Source organism: Mustela nigripes, chromosome 13, assembly GCF_022355385.1.
Source record: "Mustela nigripes isolate SB6536 chromosome 13, MUSNIG.SB6536, whole genome shotgun sequence".
NCBI classification, from domain to species: domain Eukaryota; kingdom Metazoa; phylum Chordata; class Mammalia; order Carnivora; family Mustelidae; genus Mustela; species Mustela nigripes.
In genome coordinates this window covers 43,729,305-43,751,092 of record NC_081569.1, presented here as the reverse complement: position 1 = coordinate 43,751,092, position 21,788 = coordinate 43,729,305, and the positions used below count along the sequence as shown (strand labels likewise).

Sequence of the window (21,788 nt, the reverse complement as noted above, 5' to 3'; positions counted from 1 at the left end):
GAATAGTACATAAATTCACAGACCTAGCCCTGTAGAAGTTTTCAAACTGGAACGAACTGTACCAAGTGGTTATGAGTCAGTATTCTTGTAAAACAACCCAAAACATCTTCACTGGTTCCAGAACTGATTACTGATTTTCACATTCCACATATAAAGATCAGTTTTTCCCCCAACACCTCTTATTAGAAACCTGGATATTACTAAGGGAAACACCATTTCCTCCTCACGTTTAGAGATTTAATCGCACAGAGGTACTTATGCATTTTAATACATATCTTTAAAAGGACAAAGCTTGTCATCTATGTAGTGATTTATCTGGCAGGGCCTTTTTTTCAAGCAACTTCTGGCAGGATTTTACTTAAGAGATCAGAGGATGTCAGCTTAACGCTTATAAACTAGATCCACAATGGGCCTTTGGTAATTAACGGTAAGTTCTGAGCTAATGAAAGGATTTGTGGGCGGGTCACTGTCCTGAGCGACTCCAGATAAGACTATTTGTCCTAGAAGCAGTAGGGTTAGGGAAAGAAAATCTGCATCCCATCTCCTTATCTTGACCTATTAAATCAGGCCGCCAGGAAAAGACCACAAAACCACCCCCTGGGTCCTTGGGGTCAACACACTGCAGGGCCAAATGCCGGCCTGGGCGTCTCTTCGCTGTCAGGGACCAGGGTAGAGAAGCCACCACACCCCTTGCTCCACACCGTCCGCCCCAGGGACCTGGGAGTCAGGCCCGTAACATCTTAGCACTCATTAAGAGCTCTCAAGCCACGACTACCGTCACCAACGCAGGGTTTCAACGGGCCCATTCTGCCCAGCTTCCTCGACCCTCCCTTAGCCTCTCTTCCCTTTCGGGGCGCCCGCCCGCTCCGAAGGGTGGGAACTCACGGCCGCCGCGGCGCCGGTGAAAATATCCTCCCCCTCGGTGTCGCTGTCCCCAGCCTCGGGTTCTGACCCTCCGGCCGTCCCCTCCGACTCCGGCTCCAGGCCGGGGAAAGGCGGAGGGAATCTTTCCGAAGCGCTACATCCACCACCACCCGACGCCATCTTCCTCCACCCGCGGCGGAAGCCGCAACAACAACTTTATAGAGAGATAGCGCCGCGAGCAAAACGTTCCAGATGAACAAGGAGTTGGGATCGTCGTGACCAACCCCGCGGGACGCACAGGGCGGGGGTTCAGGGGCGGAGCGTGGACACTGGGGGCGGGGCGGGGCGGCCCCAAACTCCTACCCAACAAATCCGAACCCGACATTCGGACGCTGAGATCTTAACCAAGGGGAAGAGTGGGGCGGAAAAGGAGGAGCTAGCTGGGTAGGGAATGCTCAGATTCCTAAGGCCCTTTGTGTTCTGGATAGCTGTAGCCGACAGCTTTCGTAAGATATTCGAAATAAAGGAGTTTGAAAACTTCTCTACATGCCACCTATCTCTGCCAAGCACAGTGCTCTTGTTGAGATTCAGTAAATATTTTTGATTGCGGTCTCTCAACAGGCGGCAGTAGTTTCACCATTTATTCTTCCGGCAGCGTTTAGTTAATTCATTCAAGAAATATATATTGAACATCTACTGTGTGCCTGGCACCCTACTATGCGTTTGAAATACAGAAATAAGCTCCTGACCCACTAGACACTTGAGGGAGACAGACGTGTAAATGAACACATTCAATGTGTTCAGTGCTGTAATGTGCTCTGGGAGCTCAGTGAAAGAGGCTATCAGTTATGTTTGGAGATGCAGGGAGGCCTCACAGGAGATGAGACCTAAATGCTCTAAATTTGGTTACAAGGAAGTTAAAGTTATCCTCTTCATTGTTGTGGAGTGGAGTGGAACAGATGGCAGGGAAATTCTTAAACTCTGAACACAATTTTCCTGGGACCCAAACTACTCACCTGTCTGGTGAGCCGAAAATCTAAATCAGCCGGACAATAAGCAAAGGTTTAAAGATAAACGGGATATGTTAGCATAGGGTAATTCTGCACAATGACCCTGACTTTCTTTTCAATAGAGAAGAGATGACATTTGGTATCAAGTCTGACAAAAGGTTTGTTTCTAATTGCAAATTCTTCAACATCAGGGATTAGTTCCCTCACAGGTCTATGAGCTGTGTGAGGGCTGGGGCCACCTCCTACCTTTGCATTCTCAGTGCCTACACACCAAGTCTGGCAAAGTAAGTGGCAGATAAAAGTTCGAAGCTTGGAGGGAGGGATGGATAAAACTAACATCATCAACCTTGTTCCTGGCATTCATCACTGGTACGACCATGAGAGGACTTAAGACATTCTTTTTAGGATGAGGATTTCCAGTATGTCACTACTGGATATCCTGGGCACGAGGAAAGCTCTTTCGTTGTTAGTTGTCTCTGAAGGCGACTGACAGAAATACGCAGCTAGTAGTGAGGAAAGGGGCTGGCCTGGGGGCCTCTGAGGCGAGGAAAGTCAAAAAACCCTCCCCGCCCCGCGACGCCTAACCAACCTCAGTAGACTCCCAAGACCTTCCGTTTCACGGCACGGAAACTCACTTCCGGCGTAACTAGGAAGTAAGAAACTGGCTGGAAGGGGCTACCGCAGAGATATAATAGTAGACTGTCCTTTCATACGCTCCTCCAGCAAAAGAAATCAAGATCTCCTTTCCCCTACCTCTTCAGGATTCATTTTCAGCTTATCGAGGGCGCTGAATGAGGCAAACAGTGGCGGGTAACAGACCGTTACCTACCGGCTCTTACCCGACATAGACTACAAATACCAGAATACATCTCCTTGCTCCATTCATCCCAGCACGCAATGCGCCTCACGTGCTGGAAGGAATTTTTTTTCTTCTTGTCCCGCCGAAACCGAGCAAAGCATGCTGGGGCTTGTAGTCTCCGCGGGGCCCTTCCCTAGGTCCTCCGCGCTACTCCGCCGGGTCCCGCCTATTTTCTGCTGTCCTGGACCTTTAGGCAGGTCTTGGCCCATTTGAAGACCAGGAAGTTGATAAATCACGAGGCCCGCTGCTGAGAGACGGTGGCTCGGGTGGGACAGTCGCCAGGGATGGCGGAGCGTGAGGATGGAGCGGGTGTCCGGGCTGTTCTCCTGGACGCTGAGCAGAGTCCCGTGGCTCACCGGCCTCTTTGAGCGGGGAGCTGCCCGGCAGCCCCGGATCATGGAAGAGAAAGCGCTAGAGGTTTATGGTAATTAATTTTACCCAGGGAAGCGATTGGCGTTGTACGTGGAGATGGGGGTAACGGGGATCTCACCTGAGGGCTGGGGGTACAGAACTCGGTTTTTGCTGGGTCTCGTCCGAAGCTTGGGAAGCCTTTTTTCCGGGTTCCTGAGTCACGCTGGAATGTGGATCTTTCTAGGACCCGGGCTCTTCCTAAACCTGGGGCACGCCGAGCCTGGAGGTCTTAAACGCTTCGTTTCCCTTGTCTGCCCCACGCCCTCTTCAAGACTTCTGACGCAGAGCAGGCGTTTAGGGTGCTTGGTTAGGAACCAAACCTGGCTACACTACTTGTCTCCTTCCTTGCGTCCCCGAGCCCCTTGGACACAAATTCCTTCTCCTGCCACCACTCCTGCAGCACTGCTGGGTGACTAACAAGTTGGGGACTGGCCTAAGGTCATAGCCGTTCTCTTGTCCAAAAAAAAAAAAAAAAAAAAAAAAAAAAGCAGAGGTCTCAGAGAGAAGTGGACAAAACGGCCTCTCTGTACCCAGGCTTCGAACTTAAGAGTTTCTTATCACAGTTCTTATCACAGCCAAACCAGCAGTGCAAAAACGAATATACACACACAGTCAAATACATTTTTTCAACCTTCTGGTTCCAGCATCATTGCACAGATGAGGAAACAAAGGTTCAGAATGGTTAAAACAGCTACCTGGAGGTCACACTGCCAGTAAAGAAATGGCAAAAACCAAGCCCTTGATTTCTGATTCCAAACTTTCTGCACTTTACACCATTTTACAATTGCCTTATGCCTCCCTGTTTTTGGACTTTCGTAGTATTGTTTTTGTAAACTAAGAAGGCTGGCTCTAACTACTGTTAAGCTATTCCTGCTGACGGAGAGTGAAAGATCTAACCATGAGAATACAAATAAAATGTGGACAATGATAATAGGCTGGGAGAAGGAGGTCAGCATTGAAAAAGATCTTTGGAGCCAATCTAATTTACCTCTCTCTTACTAGAGGCAGGAGTTAAGCCCAGCTAGATGATTATGAGTGGAATGATCTCCACAAAACAGACACATTCCTGTCCTGACTTCTGTCTACAGCATCTCAGGACAGAAGGACACTTGGGGGTACAGCTTTGGAAGAGAGATGATTCTTGTCCTAAAGCTTATATTGAGGGAGACCTGTGTATGAGAAAATATACTATTTTTTGTTTTATGCAGTAGAAAGCCATTGATCTGAATAAGAGATACAGAAATTCAGAAGGAGAGATAGTAATCTCTGAGTGGGGGGGGATCTGGAAAAACTTTAAGGAAGAGTCACTTGAGTTAGGCCTTGAAGTATAAGTAGGCTCTGGATGTATAGAGGATAGAAGGCATACTAAGCAGAGAAAAGGGAGCAAAAGTATGGAGGTGACACAGTAAAGTAATGTTGGAGAATGGCAGATAGGTGGGGCTTCAGGATAGGGTGTGGTTAAGGGTGGAAGTGTGGTTAAAAATTATTTTGGATACCAGGTCAGTACTGGATACTGAGGATTTAAATGTATAAAGAATATCAGTGCAGGGGCACCTGCGTGACTCAGTTGTTTAAGCATCTGCCTTCAGCTAGGTCATGATCCCAGGATCCTGGGATCGTTCCCCACATTGAGCTCCTTGCCCAGCATCAGGCTCTTTGCCCAGCGGGCCGCCTGCTTCTCCCATCTTCCTCTGGTCTTCCCCCTACTTGTGCCCTCTCTCTCTCACTCACTCTATCTCTCTCAAATAAATAAATTCTTAGAAAAAAAAAAATGTCAGTGCAGAGCCATAGAAGAATTTTCATCAGGGGAGTAATGTGAGAAGAGCAACATTGCTCTTTCTAAAGAAATAAATCCAAATCTTTCTAAAGAAATAAATCCAAATCTCTCAAATCAATAGAAAACCAGAGAAGTTTAATAAGGGGTGAGACTTAATTTCAGGGTTAGGTATCATATTAAAGAATATAATGCAGCTTGTATAAATGAGCCTTACAGGGAACATGCCCAGGATGAGGGGCAGCAAATTCCTTTTTATTTTATTTATTTATTTATTTTTAAAGAAGATTTTATTTATTTATTTATTTGACAGACAGAGATCACAAGTAGGCAGAGAGGCAGGCAGAGAGAGAGAGAGAGAGAGAGAGAGAGAGAGAAGCAGGCTTCCTGCGGAGCAGGGAGCCCGATGCGGGGCTCAATCCCAGGACCCTGAGATCATGACCCGAGCCGAAGGCAGCAGCCCAAACCACTGAGCCACCCAGACTCCCCAGCAAATTCCTTTTTAAAGAGCCACGTGTTTGGGGCGCCTGGGTGGCTCAGTGGGTTAAAGCCTCTGGTTCGGCTCAGGTCATGATCCCAGGATCCTGGGATGGTGCCCCACATTGGGCTCTCTGCTCAGCAGGGAGCCTGCTTCCCTTCCTCTCTCTCTCTGTCTGCCTCTCTGCCTACTTATGATCTCTGTCAAATAAATAAACAAAATCTTAAAAAAAAAAAAAAAGGCCACATTTCCCTGAGCCCCATGATGATAGAGCCTTGTGAAGAGAAAGCTTTGTTCTTTTCTTCCCTGCCTCCATTTTCAAATTCTGTGGCTAATCAAGTGGCTAATGAAGCCCAGGAGTGGTCAGGAAGAGAAGGTAGAGCTTGCTGGATTCGTTGTTCCCAGCAGCATTTTTGATTACAGGGGTGCTATCAATTAGAGAACAAAACCTTAGGCTTGAGAACATCAAGCCCATCCTATGTGAATTCCCTCTGCTCTCCTTTTTACCTCACCATTTCTCTATCATTCTATTTTTCCGTATTTTTCTACCCCAGAATAAGAAGGAAATCTTGTCCTCTCCAAGGCCAGCCCAGGCTCCCATATCCTTGGTCTCATTCCCTTCTTATTTTGCCAGTCCCCCGTCCACACCCCTATACTTTCAGTCTCACTTCCTCTATTTGATCCTTCCCCTTGGGCTATAAAACATACTCAAGTTTCCCTTACTTTTTTTCATTGTTCTAGCTTTGTCTAAACCGCCTATTGGTTCTTTGCCCTTCCCTTCCCTGCCAAAGTCCTAGCACTACATTTTCAGTTCCTTCTCACTTCCCCCTTTTGCCATCTGGCTTCTGCCTTATCTCTTTACTGAAACTGCTTTCTTACAGGTGATCTTCTGGGTGACAAAACCAAAGAAAGACCTTTTTCTGTTCTCTTTATTTGGAATTTTTCTGCTGCATTTAATGTTAACCTCCCCCCACTTCCATCTCTGCTTCTTGCTTTTCTTTCTCCTTCTGATACCTAAATTAGGTGTTTCCCACAGATGTATTCTTGGGTCTCTCCCTTTACATTAGTGGTTCTCAAATTGAGATGCTCATAAGAGCAATCTGAGGACTTTTTTTTAAAAAAGATTTTATTTATTTGGCAGAGAGAGAGCACAAACAGGGGGAGTGGCAGGCAGAGGGAGAGGGAGAAGCAGGCTCCCTGTAGAGCAGGGGAAGCCTGACATGGGACTCATCCTGGGACTCCAGGATCATGACTGAGTTGAAGGCAGTGGCTTAACTAACTGAGACACCCAGGCACCCCAACTGGAGGAATTTTTTAAAAGTTTTACTGCTCAGCCCATACAAATCAGTTAAATCAGGATCTTTGGGGGTAGGGCTTAGACATTAGTTTTTGTTTTGTTTTTAAAGCAATCCTGATGATTCCATTGTTCACCCAAGGTTGAAAACTACTGTTCTGCTCATTCTTTGCGAATCCCTTGGGTTCATCAACCACTCAGGCTTTGGTGCACTCTCTGTCTTTTTTTTTTTTTTTTTTAAAGATTTTATTTATTTATTTGACAGACAGAGATCACAAGTAGGCAGAGAGAGAGGCAGGCAGAGAGAGAGGAGGAAGCAGGCTCTCTGCAGAGCAGAGAGCCTGATGCGGGGCTCCATCCCAGGACTCTGGGATCATGACCTGAGCTGAAGGCAGAAGCTTTAACCCACTGAGCCACCCAGGCACCCCTCTCTCTCTCTTTTTAATTAAATTCTTAATTTTAATTAACTAACATACGGCTTATGTTAGTTTCAGGCGTACAGCATGATTTAACAATTCTGTACATTATTCAGTGCTCATCTTGGTAAGTGTACTCTTAAAACTCTTTATCCATTTCACCGGTTCCTCCACCCACCTCCCCTCTGATAACCATCAGTTTGTTCTCTATAGTTAAAAGTCTGTTTCTTGGTTTGTGTGTCTCTTTTTTCCTTTTGTTCATTTGTTTTATTTCTTAAATTCCGCATATAAGTGAGATCATATGGTATTTGTCTTTGACTTATTTTGGTTCGCATTATACTCTCTAGCTCCATTCATGTCCTTGCAAATGGCAAAACTTCATTCTTTTTATGGCTGAATAATATTCCATTACATATATCAGATATATTCATAAATTCATCTATCAATGGATACGGGGCTGCTTCTATGTCTTGGCTGTTGTGAAAAATGCTGCTACAAACATAGTCATGCATGTACCCCTTTGAAGTAGTGTTTTTGTATTTTGGGGGTAAATACCCAGTAGTGGAATTACTGAATTATAGGGTAGTTCCATTTTTAATTTTTTGAGGAACCTCCATACTGTTTTCCAAAGTGGCTGTACCAGTTTGCGTTCCCACCAGTAGTGCACAGGGTTCCTTTTCTCCACATCCTTGCCAACATTTGTTTCTTGTGTTTTTGATTTTAGCCATTCTGACAGGTGTGAGCTGATATCTCATTGTGGTTCTGACTTGCGTTTCCCTGATGACCAGTGATGTTGAGCATCTTTTCATGTGTCTGTTTAACCTTGGTGCTCTCTTAACCCTTACGTCACAGTTCAGTGTTTGCTGGAATGTCCCACTGAGTTGCCCCTTAAGCACCTCAAAATCAATATGTATAAAATTGAACCCACTTCTCCCAGCCTCTACCCAACTTTCTTCCTATGTTCTCCAGTTTTTCTTTTTTCATTCTGTCAGTGTTCTCCCAGACGGAGTTAAAAATCTGAGTCATCTTCCTTTTTCCCTTTCCTCGTCTTCTACATCTCAACAATCGTCAAATTCTGTTGATTCTGCTGCTGAGATTATTTCTCCTTCTGTCCCCTCCTCTCCATTACTATTGTCATGTGCCTGTTTTGGGCCCAGCATTTTCAGCTGGCCCTGCTCTTCCTCCTGAGTCTACCGGCTAGTGGATGAGTTCCTTGCTGACAGTGTAATGCTGGCCCTGTTCCTCTCTTGTTCAGAACATCTTGAGGATTCCCTATTGCCTATACTTAACTGTAAAAGATCCTTGATGGTCTGGCCCAAACTCTTACATACTCACTTATGTTGGGTTCCAGGCAGACTAAACATATTTTTTTTTAAAGATTTTATTTATTTATTTGACAGAGATCACAAGTAGGCAGAGATGCAGGCAGAGAGCGAGAGAAGCAGACTCCCTGCTGAGCAGAGAGCCTGATGTGGGACTTGATTCCAGTACCCTGAGATCATGACCTGACCCGAAGGCAGCGGCTTAACCCACTGAGCCACCCAGGCACCCCAACATTTTTTTTTAAAGATTTTATTTATTTATTTGACAGACAGAGATCACAAGTAGGCAAAGAAGCAGGCAGAGAGAGAGGAGGAAGCAGGCTCCCCACTGAGCAGAGAGCCTGATGCAGGGCTCGATCCCAGGACCCTGAGATCATGACCTGAGCTGAAGGCAGAGGCTTTAACCCACTGAGCCACCCAGAAGCCCCATTAATAAAAATTTTTTAAAAGTAATCTCTACACTCAACGTGGGAATCAAACTCATAACCCCAAGATCTAGAGTTGCATGCACTGCTGACTAAGCCAGCCAAGTGCCCTAAACTACTTTTCCTTTCCTTTTCTTCACCTTCAGTATCAAATATTGATATTTTAAAGACTTGATTTAGATTCGATTTTCATATCCTGATACCACAGTCTCCCAAGCTACAAGTTATTTCTTTCTCTGGAGCTTCTATGATACTCTTCTTTTATTTTTTACTTTTTTTTTTTAAAGATTTTATTTATTTGACAGAGATTACAAGTAGGCAGAGAGGCAGGCAGAGAGAGGTGTGGGGAAGCAGGCTCCTTGCCGAGGAGAGAGCCCAATGCGGGGCTTGATCCTCAGGACCCTGAGGACCTGAGTTCCTCAAAAAATTAAAAATGGGGGCGCCTGGGTGGCTCAGTGGGTTAAGCCGCTGCCTTCGGCTCGGGTCATGATCTCAGAGTCCTGGGATCGAGTCCCGCATCGGGCTCTCTGCTCAGCGGAGAGCCTGCTTCCCTCCCTCTCTCTGCCTGCCTCTCCATCTACTTGTGATTTCTCTCTGTCAAATAAATAAATAAAATCTTTAAAAAAAAAATTAAAAATGGAACTACGCTATAATTCAGTAATTCTACTACTGGGTATTTACCCCAAAAACACAATACCTGGGCCGAAGGCAGAGGCGTAACCCACTGAGCCATCCAGGAGCCCCACTCTCCTCCTTTTTTATTCTCTCTGCAATGTTGGATCCAAGAAACAAGTTATGATCCACTAAGAATCTAAGAAAACAGTTTTCTCAAAAGGAAACTGATTGTGGAAACTGCTGTGAGAAATCTGGGCAGATACTGTTAATATTTGGTTAAAGAAAAAGAAAGAAGTCCATGTTTGGATTAGGACTGGCAAAGTCATCCTTATGTAGCATTTTCATGTTTTAACATAATACCTTGTCTCTGATGATTCTTTAGATTTGATTCGAACTATCCGGGACCCAGAGAAGCCCAATACTTTAGAAGAACTGGAAGTGGTAACGGAAAGTAGTGTGGAGGTTCAGGAGAGAAATGAAGACGACTATTTGGTTATTATCAGGTTCACGCCAACAGTACCTCACTGCTCTTTGGCAACCCTTATTGGTAAGTTTTTATATACAAATATATTTTTAATTCTAAATTATTTTACTGTTATTGACCCCAAATAACAATTAGTGTCATGTATCACACTTTGTAGTTCACAGAGTCTTTTCAGATGTGTGTCTTCTGTAGCCCTCACAGCCTGTGAGAGAATTTTCCAGATGAGGAACCCAAGACTCAGAGACTTTAAGTGACTTGCTCAGAATCATATAGCCAGGAAATGATGAAGCTGAAGCTCAGACCCAGTTCCCCTGACTCCAGATGTGAGATCTCCTTAGTTATACCATGCTGCTTGTCTTCCCTGTGCGTGCCTACAGTTAAGAGAGTGGGTGTGGGCCAGTCCTCTCCTCAGTTCTGGAGATTGCAGTGGGTGCTGTCAGCCTAACCCTGCTGTCATCACCTTCCTCTCCTTTGCTGCTCTGTTAGCTTCAGTGCAATATGGGCATCAGTCCTAGTGGGAGAGTTCTGTTTTTTTTGTTTTTATTTTTTTTAAGTATTTTTGATGTAGTTTTCTATTTGAGAGGCAGTGTTCCTAATACTTTGGAGTAGTTAGCAGTAAGATATACAAGAGATGTCTTTGAATATATACTACTTTGTTATAGAGAAGATAAAGGAGGGGTGCCTGGGTGGCTCACTCAGTTAAGTGTCAACTCTTAATTTCTGCTCAGGTCCTGTTCTCAGGGTCATGGGATAGAGCCCTGCTCGGGCTCCACACTGGGTATGGAGCCTGCTAAAGATTCTCTTTCTGCCTCTCCCTCTGCCCCTCTCCCCACCCACTGTCTAAAAACATAAATAAAAATATAGAAGATAGGGGCGCCTGGGTGGCTCAGTGGGTTAAGCCGCTGCCTTCGGTTCAGGTTGTGATCTCAGGGTCCTGGGATTGAGTCCCACATCGGGCTCTCTGCTCAGCAGGGAGCCTGCTTCCTCTTCTCTCTCTCTGCCTGCCTCTCCTCCGACTTGTGATCTCTCTCTGTCAAATAAATAAATAAATAAATAAATAAATAAAAATATAGAAGATAAAAGAAGTTTATTTCAAACCAAATGTTCATCAGTAGAGGAATGCTGAAGTAATCATTGATGATATTTATTAACAACGGAATGCTATACAGCTGTGGAAAAGGTCTCCATGTACTGGTATGTAAAGATCTTTGTGACATACTGTTAAGAAATAAAAACAAGTGTAATATTGCTATATTTGTGTAAAAAAGGGCAAAAACAGAAATTTGTATTTGATTGTGTATACATGAAGAATACATAAGAAATGACTAGCTGTGAAGGGCAGTGTGGTAGAAACGGCAGGATGGGGACAGGTTGGGGGTAAGACTTTACTATATACTTTTTTATATTTTTAAGTCTTTGAACTATGCAAATATATTATCTATTTAAAAATGGATACATTTACAAAAATGATTGAAAAGATAAACATTTTATTATTACTTCCATTGTTGTGATTTCTGTTTTTCTCTTCTCACTTGATGATCTGGGATTCCTATTAGTGATTTCCAGCATATAGGCCGTATCTTGAGGGACTAAAGGGTCCACGAATCCATAGATAATATTGTGGTTATTTATTTATTTATTTATTTTTAAGATTTATTTATTTATCAGAGAGAGAGAGAGAACATGAGCCAGGGGAGGGACGGAGGGAGAGAGAATCCTCAAGCAGAGTCCCTGCTGAGCATTGAGCCCAAGGCAGGGCTGGATCCCAGGACCGTGAGATCATGATCTGAGCCAAAATCAAGAGTCAGCCATTTAACCTACTGAGCCACCCAGGCGCCTTGATAATACTGTGGTTATTAATATTCCATATTGGAAAAAGCATTTTGAATGCGTACTTATTTTTTTTGTCATTGCATAGTTTCTGAATCAACAGATAACAGACGTGCTGCTACTCTCTTGATGGGAAGGGGAATATCTTAAAATATTTTTATATATAAGATTTCTTAAAAAGAGGGTCTGTTCCTGTAAGAGCCTTTAGCAAATTGAGTTTTCAAAAAGTAACATTTATTTTGTGCTTTTTCTTTTCTTTTTTTTTTTACACATTACAAAAGTAATGTGTTTCTTGGCAATAATTTGGAAACTCCACAAAAGCATAAAGAATGAAGTAAAAATCAGCTGTCATCAAAGAATGTGTGCTCTGGTCTAAAATTTCAGCTCTTTGGGGTACCAGTGGGGTCCCAGTGAGTTTGGGTGGCTCAGTGGCTTAAAGCCTCTGCCTTGGGCTCAGGTCATGATCCCAGGGTCTTGGGATCGAGCCCCGCATTGGGCTCTCTGCTCAGTGGGGAACCTGCTTCCCCAACTCCTTGCCTGCCTCTCTATATGCTTGTGATCTCTGTCTGTCAAATAAATAAATAAACTTTTTAGAAAAATAAAAATAAAAAAATAAAATTCCAGCTCTGTCAAGTCTGTCACTTTGTGGCCTTAGGCAAATTACTTAACCTTTCTGAGCCTCAGTTTTCTCATCTGTAAAGTAGAGGTAATAACAGTATCAAGAGTTATAAAGGTTAGATAATAGAAAGCATGAAATAGATAAGGAATATTTTTTATTCTTTATTAAATATTAGTTTTTAATTACATAGCCATAGAAATTTGTGCTAATCACATCAGTATATCATAATTTTTATAACCATTTATACCACTTCTAGACTTTTAGAATTATAAATAATACTATGATGAATGACTTTATACATAAATATTTTCATATATCTCTAGTTTTTGCCTCAGGATAAATTCCTTTAATTGAAATTATTGGGTCATATGGTATAAGTAATTTTAAGCCTCTGGGTACATATTAGTAAGTCCTTATGAAAAAATTTCTGCTCTTTGACCCAGGAATTAAGGAAATAATTCCATTAAAGAAAATAGTAACATGTACAGAATGTTTATAGTAAATTTGTAATCATAAAGCCTGGAAGAAACTCTAGTATCTATTAATAAGGAAATGGCACCAACATAATGGGATTTCTTGTTTCTTTTGAAAATGATAAATATGATCGGGCGCCTGGGTGGCTCAGTGGGTTAAAGCCTCTGCCTTCAGCTCAGGTCATGATCTCAGATTCCTGGGATGGAGCACTACATCGGGCTCTCCGCTCAGCAGGGAGCCTGCTTCCCTCTCTCTACCTGCCTGCCTCTCTGCCTACTTGTGATCTCTGTCTGTCAAATAAATAAATAAATAAAATCTTAAAAAAAAAAAAAAAAGAAAATGATAAATATGATCAAGGAATCAAAGTATCTGTTTGGGAAATGTATGAAAAAACTGGAATGCTAAGTTGCATTTGCATTCTAATTGTAATTATCAAAAAGCATGTTTGTATGGACAAAGATTGAGAAAACCCACGAAATAAAAGTAACTCTAAAGACACCGAGATCTGGTTATGGTAGCTACTTCAGATCTGTCCACTCCTTGAACAAAGTGTTGTCAGGTTTTTGAGGGCCCTTTTAATATGAGTTTCAGTTAAGACCCTTGGCTTTTTAGAAGTGAGTATACTAGTGTAGTAACCGTATTCAGTCAACGTGATTAGAAAACTCAATGAAGATAGCCCTCTTTCTGGCATCTGGGAGGCATTTCCTATGAGCAGGTAGTGCGAACCAGCGGAAGGCACCTGGATATGCATTCCAGCCCGACTGCTTAGCTCATCACCTACTTAGAGTTATCCTGGTAAGTAATTGCAAAGACAAGGAAGACTCAAAGGAAATGAGTGGGTAAGGCAGAGAAACTAGCTAATAGCCATTTGTGTTGACTTAGTCCAGACAAGAATAGCTGAAGGCAGGTCTGGTCCAATATGAATGGCATAGGATTTGGAGTCAGAAGGTCTATATTTAGCTCACAGCTCTCTGCTATTCAGACAAATCATTTATCATGGTTCCTGGTTGTAAAATGAAAATGATACGATAGTAATAGCTAATATTTATTAAATGCTTTTTATGTACCAAGTCCTATTTTAGGCACATTGCATAATAATTTATTTACCACTTGTAACAACCCTATATGTAGGGGTACTATTATAATATTTACTTTACAGATGGGGAAACTGAAGCTCAGGAGAGGTTAAGTAACTTGCCTAGGCCCCCATAGCTTGTATATAGTAGACTGCTTTTGAACCCAGACTATCTATCTCAGTAACACTGTACTGCCTCTCTTGAGGATATTGATGGTCAAGAAAGTGCTTTGTGAATTGTGAAATGGTTGTTATATACTATGTGGCTAAAACACCTACCAGCAGTGAGTAGAACACATGAGGAGGCTCAGATGATACACAGGTAACAAATTAAAGAGACAGTGTGGGGGGCAGAGGGAAGAGAAGAGCCCTCCAGATATGTTTTAAGGCAGATCTTCTAAAGGGGGACCCTCTTACAGAAACTATATATTGTCTTTAGAGTTCTCTAATATTTATTATGGAATTACTGTGTTTTAGACTCTAAGTGCTTTGAAACACTTCCTGTGCATAAGAACAGTTTGACTTATCTTTTTGTGTCTAGGGGTGTAGATTTAGATACAAATTCCTTCCTTGTTTTGAGGTGGGAGAGAAGTGGAACATGGACACACTGAGGGTCTGTTCTAAGCTGAGTTTTAATTTCTCTTATAAGTCTCAACTAGGGGATATATATATACATATATATATATATGTATATATATATATATATATATATATGACTTGGCATTGGGTGATAAACTGAAGTTCAGAGGATCTTGTTTTAGGGAACTCTATTTGTATATTTCAGGCATAGAAGATTCCAAATTTGAGAAGATCCTTGTGGTCCTTTTAAGAGGCTCTTATTTGGTTTTACATTTTTACATGATCTGGCCTGTTCTGAGTGTTCAATAAAGTTAAATGAGTGAATTGACCTTTGCTCGAAGGTAAATTGATGTAGTAGAAAGGAGATAGGCTTTGCAGTGGTCTTGGGTTTTAGTCTCAGCTACCACTTTACTAGCTAAGTGACTTGGGCAAATTACATTGTGACCTTAGTTTCATAATTTGTAGAATGGGTTTGGTAATACCGTGGCTCACTGGATTAGTTGAGGAATATGTAAGACTGTATATATTAAAGTTGCTAGCATGGTGCCTGATTCAAAGGAGACCTACACTGGATTGAGCCAAAGCTGTTTCCAGCTACTGTTTTGTATGGAGACACCTACATACAGCTGTATACTTTTTCAGGAATTGATAAGAGAAGAGATAATTAGGGCCTTTCCTTTTTTCCCTCTACAGGGCTGTGCTTAAGAGTAAAACTTCAACGGTGTTTACCGTTTAAACATAAGGTAAGGAAGATTTTGTTGTTTTATAACAGGTTTATTGAGATTTAATTCACATTTCACACAACTCCCCTGTTTAAATTGTACAGTTTAATGTTTTTTTGTCTATCCACTGAAATGTGCAACCATCACTACTATCACTTTTTTTTTTTAAAGATTTTATTTATTTGAGAGAGTGTGAGCAATCATTAATAGGGGGTGGGCAGAGGGAGAGGGAAAAGGAGACTCCTTGCTGAGGAAGTCCAACTCAGGCCTCAATTCCAGGACCCTGGGATCATGACCTGAGCTGAGGGCAGCTGCTTAACCAACTGAGCCACCCAGCTGCCCCAGTTTTAAGACATTCTCATCACTTCAGTAAGAAACCCCATAACCATTTCCTGAAACCTTCCTCCATCCCCAGGCAACCACTGATCTCCTTTGGACTCTATAGATTTGCTTATTCTGAATGTTTAATTTAAATGGAATCATACAGTTTGTGGTCTTTTAGACTGGCCTCTTTCGCTTAAAATATTATTTTCAGAATTCATCCATGTCCTAGCATGTGTCAGTCTTTCTTCCCTTTTTACTGCCTTATATGATTCCATTGTATGGATATACCATAGCTTGTTTATCTATTGACTACTGGATGGACATTTGGGTTGTTTCCACTTCTTGTCTATTATGAATAATGCTGCTATGAACATTCATGTACAGGTTTTCACTTGGGGATGTTTCATCTTCCCTCCACCTAGGAGGGGAATTGCTGTGTCTTTTGCTAACTAGATTTAACTTTTGAGGCATTGCTAGACTGTTTTCCATAGCTGCTTTACCATTTTACATTCCCACCGACAGTGTATGAGGGTTCTTACACTTCTGTATTAATATTATCTGTCTTTTTCATTATAGCCATTCTAGCAGGTTGGAAGTGATAACTTGTGGTTTTGATTGCCATTTCCCTGGTGCTAAGAATGTTGAACATATTTTCATGTGAAAAAGTTTAAAAGCAAGGAAGAACCACTAAGAAAGGGCCACAAGTAATCTTTCAGATTTAGAGTCTTCTATGCCTGCAAGGTACCAAGCCCACTGTGTGGTCTCCCTGAAGTATAGTTAGTTCATACAGGAATAACAGGGTAAATGCCTGACTTTTCCCCTTTATTTACCATTTTTCAGAGTTGAGTCATGCGTAATTTTAAACCAAAGTAAATGAATATGGAGTGATTTTATATCTGTTCCTTTGTTTTCTGGAATAAGAGTTAGTATTATGCCTCTAGCCACTAGAGGAATTCATATGGTATTTTTCGCAGGGATGGAGCAGAGGGAGAGAAAGAATCATTTTTTTTTTTTTTTAAGATTTTATTTATTTATTTGACAAACAGATCTCAAGTAGGGGGAGAGGCAGGCAGAGAGAGAGAGAGAGAGAGGAGGAAGCAGGCACCCTACTGAGCAGAGAGCCCGATGCGGAGCTGGAGCCCAAGATCCCAGGATCATGACTTAAACCTAAGGCAGAGGCTTTAACCCACTGAGCCACCCAGGTGCCCTGAGCAAAAGAATCTTAAGCAGGCTCCATAATAGCAAGGAGCTCGGCGTTGAGCTAAATCTCACAATCCTGAGACCATGACCTGGGCCGAACTCAAGAGCTGGGGAGCCACCCAGGTGCCCCAAGGTGTTTTTTTTTTTTTTTAAGTCTATTCTATATGACCTCTAGGGTCTCTTAGCCATAATAAAGTAAGATTTTTTTTTTCACTCTTGAAAGTAGCAAAATAATTGTATAAGAATTAGTTCATACACTCCAGTGTTCTCTGGGGAGTAGACATGCCTTTATCATATAGCATGCTTTATTTGTCACAGGATTTTGTGGGTTTGTCTCAGAAGGTCTAGTTCTTGGAAGTTAGCTAATCTGGGGGAATGAAGCAGGGCCAGGAGGTTTAGCTTAACCAATATTATACTTGAAATTAAATTTAGCAAGATAATAGTTTAATGAGAAAAGGAGGATACTGAAAACTATATTGTGATCCCATTTTTGTAAAATAAGCAAAGAAAAGAAACTTACAACTTTGGGGTGTATAAAATCTGTATTCCATTATGTAAGTATGGAGAAAAATATGGAAGAAACTAGATTATTAGTATGGCTTTTCTTGGTGCTTGGGGCAGAGAGGAAGTTTAGATATTTTAGGTACTGATTTGGGAGGAAGAGATAGAGTGTAGAGTAGATGGATCCATTCCATGAGTAAAATATGTATGAGATCTCATTTGTGTAAAATTTTATTTGTGTGTATTCATTAAAGAAGGTGATTAATGGGAATACCCCCTGCAGGCCTTCCGCGGGTGACCAAAATTAAAAATTTACTAATTTCAGGATGCCTGGGTGGCTCAGTCGGTTAAGTGTCTACCTTCAGCTCAGGTAGTGATCCCAGGGTCCTGGCCTGCTTCTCCTCTGTCTCTCTCTGTCTCTGTCTCTCTCTCTCTCTCTCTCTCTGTGTGTGTGTCTCTCATGAACAAATGAATAAAATCTTTAAAAAAAAAAAAATCTACTAATTTCAGTCCCTGTTTTGGAGGGATTTGTCACTAAGTCATTAGTGTTAAGAAAACTATATGGGCTTTCATTCCTAGACTCTTTAGTCTACTGTGCATTCCACTTTACTTGTCACCTTAGAGTGTTCTAAGTATTTTGGTTTTAATATTTTTTTTCTTCCTAGTTGGAAATCTACATTTCTGAAGGAACCCACTCAACAGAGGAAGACAGTAAGTCAATCTTGACCCATTAAAAAACAACTTCAGATAGTACTTCACTTTGGATACTGGTATTCAGCTATCCAAGTATCTTTGGGTCATTTGCAAAAAAGTGAAGAATTAGTTATTAGCTCTTCTATGAGGTGGGGAAGCATAGGTTTTTCAAGAAAATAATTTTTCAGTAGGACTCTAGGTGAACCAGAGGCAGGCCCTGTGAGTATTGGCTGGTTTTGACGAGTAGCTGCACCTCTCTAAAAGATATCCAGCTTTAGGGACCTTGACTTACAAATTCTAAAGAGGGCTTGATTTTTTTCTTTGGTGCAGGGTAGAGAGCTATGTACTTGAAATTGAAATTGAAGATCTAGAAAAGAATATGGACATTTCTCTTTTGAACTCTTATGTTGAGAGTGCTTTTAGCAAATTATAGACAGATATTATGGGCCAATACCTTTATTATATCAAGAGCCATGCAAACTCATTAAAAAATAAAACACGCAGTAGATTAACAGAGATGGACAGAAAATTCACAGAATAACTAATAGATAAACATGGGGAAATGTCCTCTCACTATTTATCAATATATGATAAAAGTATAAAATATGCAAATTGATAAAATATGCAAATTATAATAATGAGCTGTTTTTCACCTACTGTTTTATATGTGTGTATGTTTGTTTTTATTAATAGTACTAGTTGTTTTTTGCAAACTGATAGCTCATGTATTGTTGGTAAAAAATGTTGGGAAGTAATTCAGTGATAAGAATCAAACCATAAAAAAATATTCAGACCCCTTGATCTAATAATGCCACTTTTAAGAATCTTTCCAAAAAGAAGTCTATATATATAAGGGTGCTCCATGTAGCATAGTCTTCATAATTAATTTAGAAGGCTTGAGATTTTGGCTGTGTTAAATAACCCTGTAGTTTGAAAAAATAGGCTTAACAGGGGAAAATAACAGTTTTCAAAATTGTATCTACTCTTTGCTCTATATGGGAATAGTGTATATGGACAAAGACTAGAAAGAAAGAAATGAAAATAGTTGTGTTAGAGTAGTAAGGATTTAGGGGGTATTTTTCCTCTGTAAGTCTCCCTTCTAGAACTTAAAAAAGTGAGCCAGCTTTAAGTTATCAAGGAGTTCAATTTTACTTAAAGGGCTAATGAAATTTTTGTCTGTCACTATATGTTGACACAGTCCCTCTGCTAACTTTTGTCTGTGTTTTGCAGTCAACAAGCAGATAAATGACAAAGAGCGAGTGGCAGCTGCAATGGAAAACCCCAACTTACGGGAAATTGTGGAACAGTGTGTTCTGGAACCCGACTAATATCTGTTCTAAGAGCCACTTACCTTTAATTGTTTGATATATTTGTTTAAATTCTATGTAAAATGTAAAAGACTCATGTTTAATACATAGGTGATTTGTACCTCAAGGCATTTTTTTTTAACGGATGATTTGCAAGCAAGATATAATTATAAGCAGTACCTAGTTTGTTTAGTGGATAACATTCTCAGGATTTGTAACACTTAAATGATCAGACAGAAAAATATTTTCTAGTAATTATGTGTCAGATGACTTGCAATTTTTTGACGCCTCTTCTGATACAACTACTTTTCATGTCAAATATTTACTGTGCCCAGATGTATTCAATTTAAATCATTACTGTAGAATAAATAAAATAGACATGATTCTTGTAATGATGTACCTTAGAATGTTTACGTTGAATTGTAAATCTTAGGTAAATGTCAACTCTAAAAGGTATCTACATAATAATCAGAAATCTGAGAACCAGGAAGAACGCTTAAAAGCTGGCGTAGGCTCTGCCTTGCTTCAGGGAGTCCTGGACCCATCTGTAGATAAGGATTGAATGTGGAGCTGGCCAGATAATATACATAATTTTGAAGATCAAGAAATCCCCTAAAGAAGTTTGGGTTAAACCAAACTAAATTTATGGTTTCTTCTTTATTTGAACTTTGTTCATTTGGGGGCTGATTATCATTTGAGATATAACAGGTTGTGGAAGGCGGCCTCCGAGTGTTCCCCAATGATCTTCCGTTCCTGGTCTCCATGCCCCTATATAGTTTCCTTCCAGATTGAATCAGAGCTGGTAGGTGTGGCTACTCAAGAGTCAGAGGGGACAGTGTGTGACTTCTGAGGCTGATCATAACAGGTGTTGTTGCATTCATCTTGATTTCTCGAATCTCTCACTCTGTGGGCATCCGGCTACCATATCATGAGAACACACGAGCAACTCTGTGGAGAATTCCACAAGGGAGGAATTCAGGCCTTGCACCAACAACCAGCACCAATTTACAAACCATGTGAGTGAACCGTATTAGAAGTGATACTGCAGCCTCAGTCAAGCTGATATCTTGACTGGAACTCCACAAGACCCTGAGCCAGAACTGTCTAGCTAAGCCCCCCAAATTCCTGACCCAGAGAAGCTGTGAGCAATAATAAATGTTTATTGTTTATACCACTAAGTTTGGGGGTAATTTGTTATATAGCATTAAGTAACAAATAGGTTTTTAGAATGGAATTCTTCTGCCTCAAATTTAATTGAGGATACAAAGGGGAAAATGGGAGAACTTCTTCCTTGGCTCTTGAACCCCTTTATCCACTTCGAGAGTATATGTTTTGAAAGAACAGTGGTTTTTATAAGAAGATTAATGAAGAGGTTTTTTTGGATAAAACTGTTGCCGTGTTGAGTTCCAGCCCCCATTTTGGTGGAGGAGTAGGGAAGGGACAACTTCTACCACTGCCTGCTGAGGGGAATTCCAAGGGGACAACTTAGAGAGTTTGGAAATGTATTCCTTGCAGTTGGGGGAATCCAGTAAACTGGTGCTTGACTCGGGCCCGAGGAAAAAGGTGAAAGTGGACTGAAGGCTGGACCAAAGGCAGGCTGATTTCCTGCCTGGGAAGTCTAGAGTGCAAGAGAGAGGCAAAGTCAATGACTCTGATGACAGAGTCCTCAGGACAAGGTATGCATGACTGTTTCTCATGGACTGTGCTTTGGGGTCGTATTTGACATTGTCCAATTGGCCATCAGCAGAGATGAGGAGACCTCCACAGAAAGGGTCTGAACATGTCCTGCCTGGTGCCCAGGAACTGAGGAGAGAGGACAGCAAGTGAACAGCAAAGTGGGGGCAGATGCATTTGCCAGGGTCAAGGGGTGCAGCAGGACCCTCTGGTAAGCTCATGAAGGTACCGACCTAAGAGAGAGAGCCAGCCCTAATCTCCAGGCAGGCCCAGAGAGCACAAAGTCAACCAGCTAAGTAAGAACTCTCCTATCTGGAATGTTCCCTTATCAGCCTCTAAGGCAGTGGTAGACTAACTAGCAAGCAGAGGGACTGGGGAGGAGGAATGGACTGTATCCCATTGCTCTGATACAGGTCTCAAGCCTGAAGCAGGACCCAAATTATCCAAAGAGATAATGCCAAGTTTGTAGTTTTGACTATGAGATGTGACCAGATTCTTTAATGCAGTGAGATTTTATGATTGAAGGTGACAGGAAGACTTCGTCTGACAGAAATCATCTGTCTGCCCAGATCTTCACCACTGGGCAGAGGAAGATCACACTTTCAACAAAGTGTCAAAGGATAGTAGGGGACAAAAATAGAACGAATTCTTCTATAACATACTGGTTCTAGAAGTCCTGTGGAAACCGTCTCGGTTTCTGCTAAGTCTGCACTGCCTCAGCCCAGCTTTTGCCCCACGTTCTCCCTCTCCCTTGAGATGACGAAAAATGCTGCTATCTGGAAAATTAAATGTTGTGGGATCAGAGCACTAGCTTTGTGGAAATGTCACTATTGATCCC

The 21,788-nt window shown here is 41.7% G+C and overlaps 2 protein-coding genes across 3 annotated transcripts in view; one reads left to right on the top strand and one right to left on the bottom strand.

Moving 5' to 3' along the window:
- Positions 1 to 1,142, bottom strand: part of SNX1 (sorting nexin 1) — a 32,522-nt gene extending 31,380 nt beyond the window's left edge. The window contains exon 1 of the mRNA XM_059372230.1: positions 886 to 1,142. Coding sequence (XP_059228213.1) covers positions 886 to 1,044 — 159 coding nt within the window. The 5' untranslated portion in view covers positions 1,045 to 1,142. The remainder of the gene's footprint in view (positions 1 to 885) is intronic.
- A 1,723-nt stretch (positions 1,143 to 2,865) lies between these two features.
- Positions 2,866 to 20,454, top strand: CIAO2A (cytosolic iron-sulfur assembly component 2A). Of its 2 annotated transcripts, XM_059372228.1 has the most exons (5): positions 2,866 to 3,157; positions 9,851 to 10,015; positions 15,223 to 15,272; positions 17,942 to 17,987; positions 19,200 to 20,454. In XM_059372228.1, exons 1-5 carry the CDS (start codon positions 3,034 to 3,036, stop codon positions 19,295 to 19,297), a joined length of 483 nt encoding a protein of 160 aa, XP_059228211.1. In that variant the 5' UTR covers positions 2,866 to 3,033; the 3' UTR covers positions 19,298 to 20,454. The 2 variants fall into 2 exon arrangements, with proteins under 2 accessions (XP_059228211.1, XP_059228212.1); XM_059372229.1 differs by lacking the exon at positions 15,223 to 15,272 and having other exon boundaries at positions 2,868 to 3,157; positions 19,200 to 19,289.
- Positions 20,455 to 21,788: the final 1,334 nt, after the last annotated feature.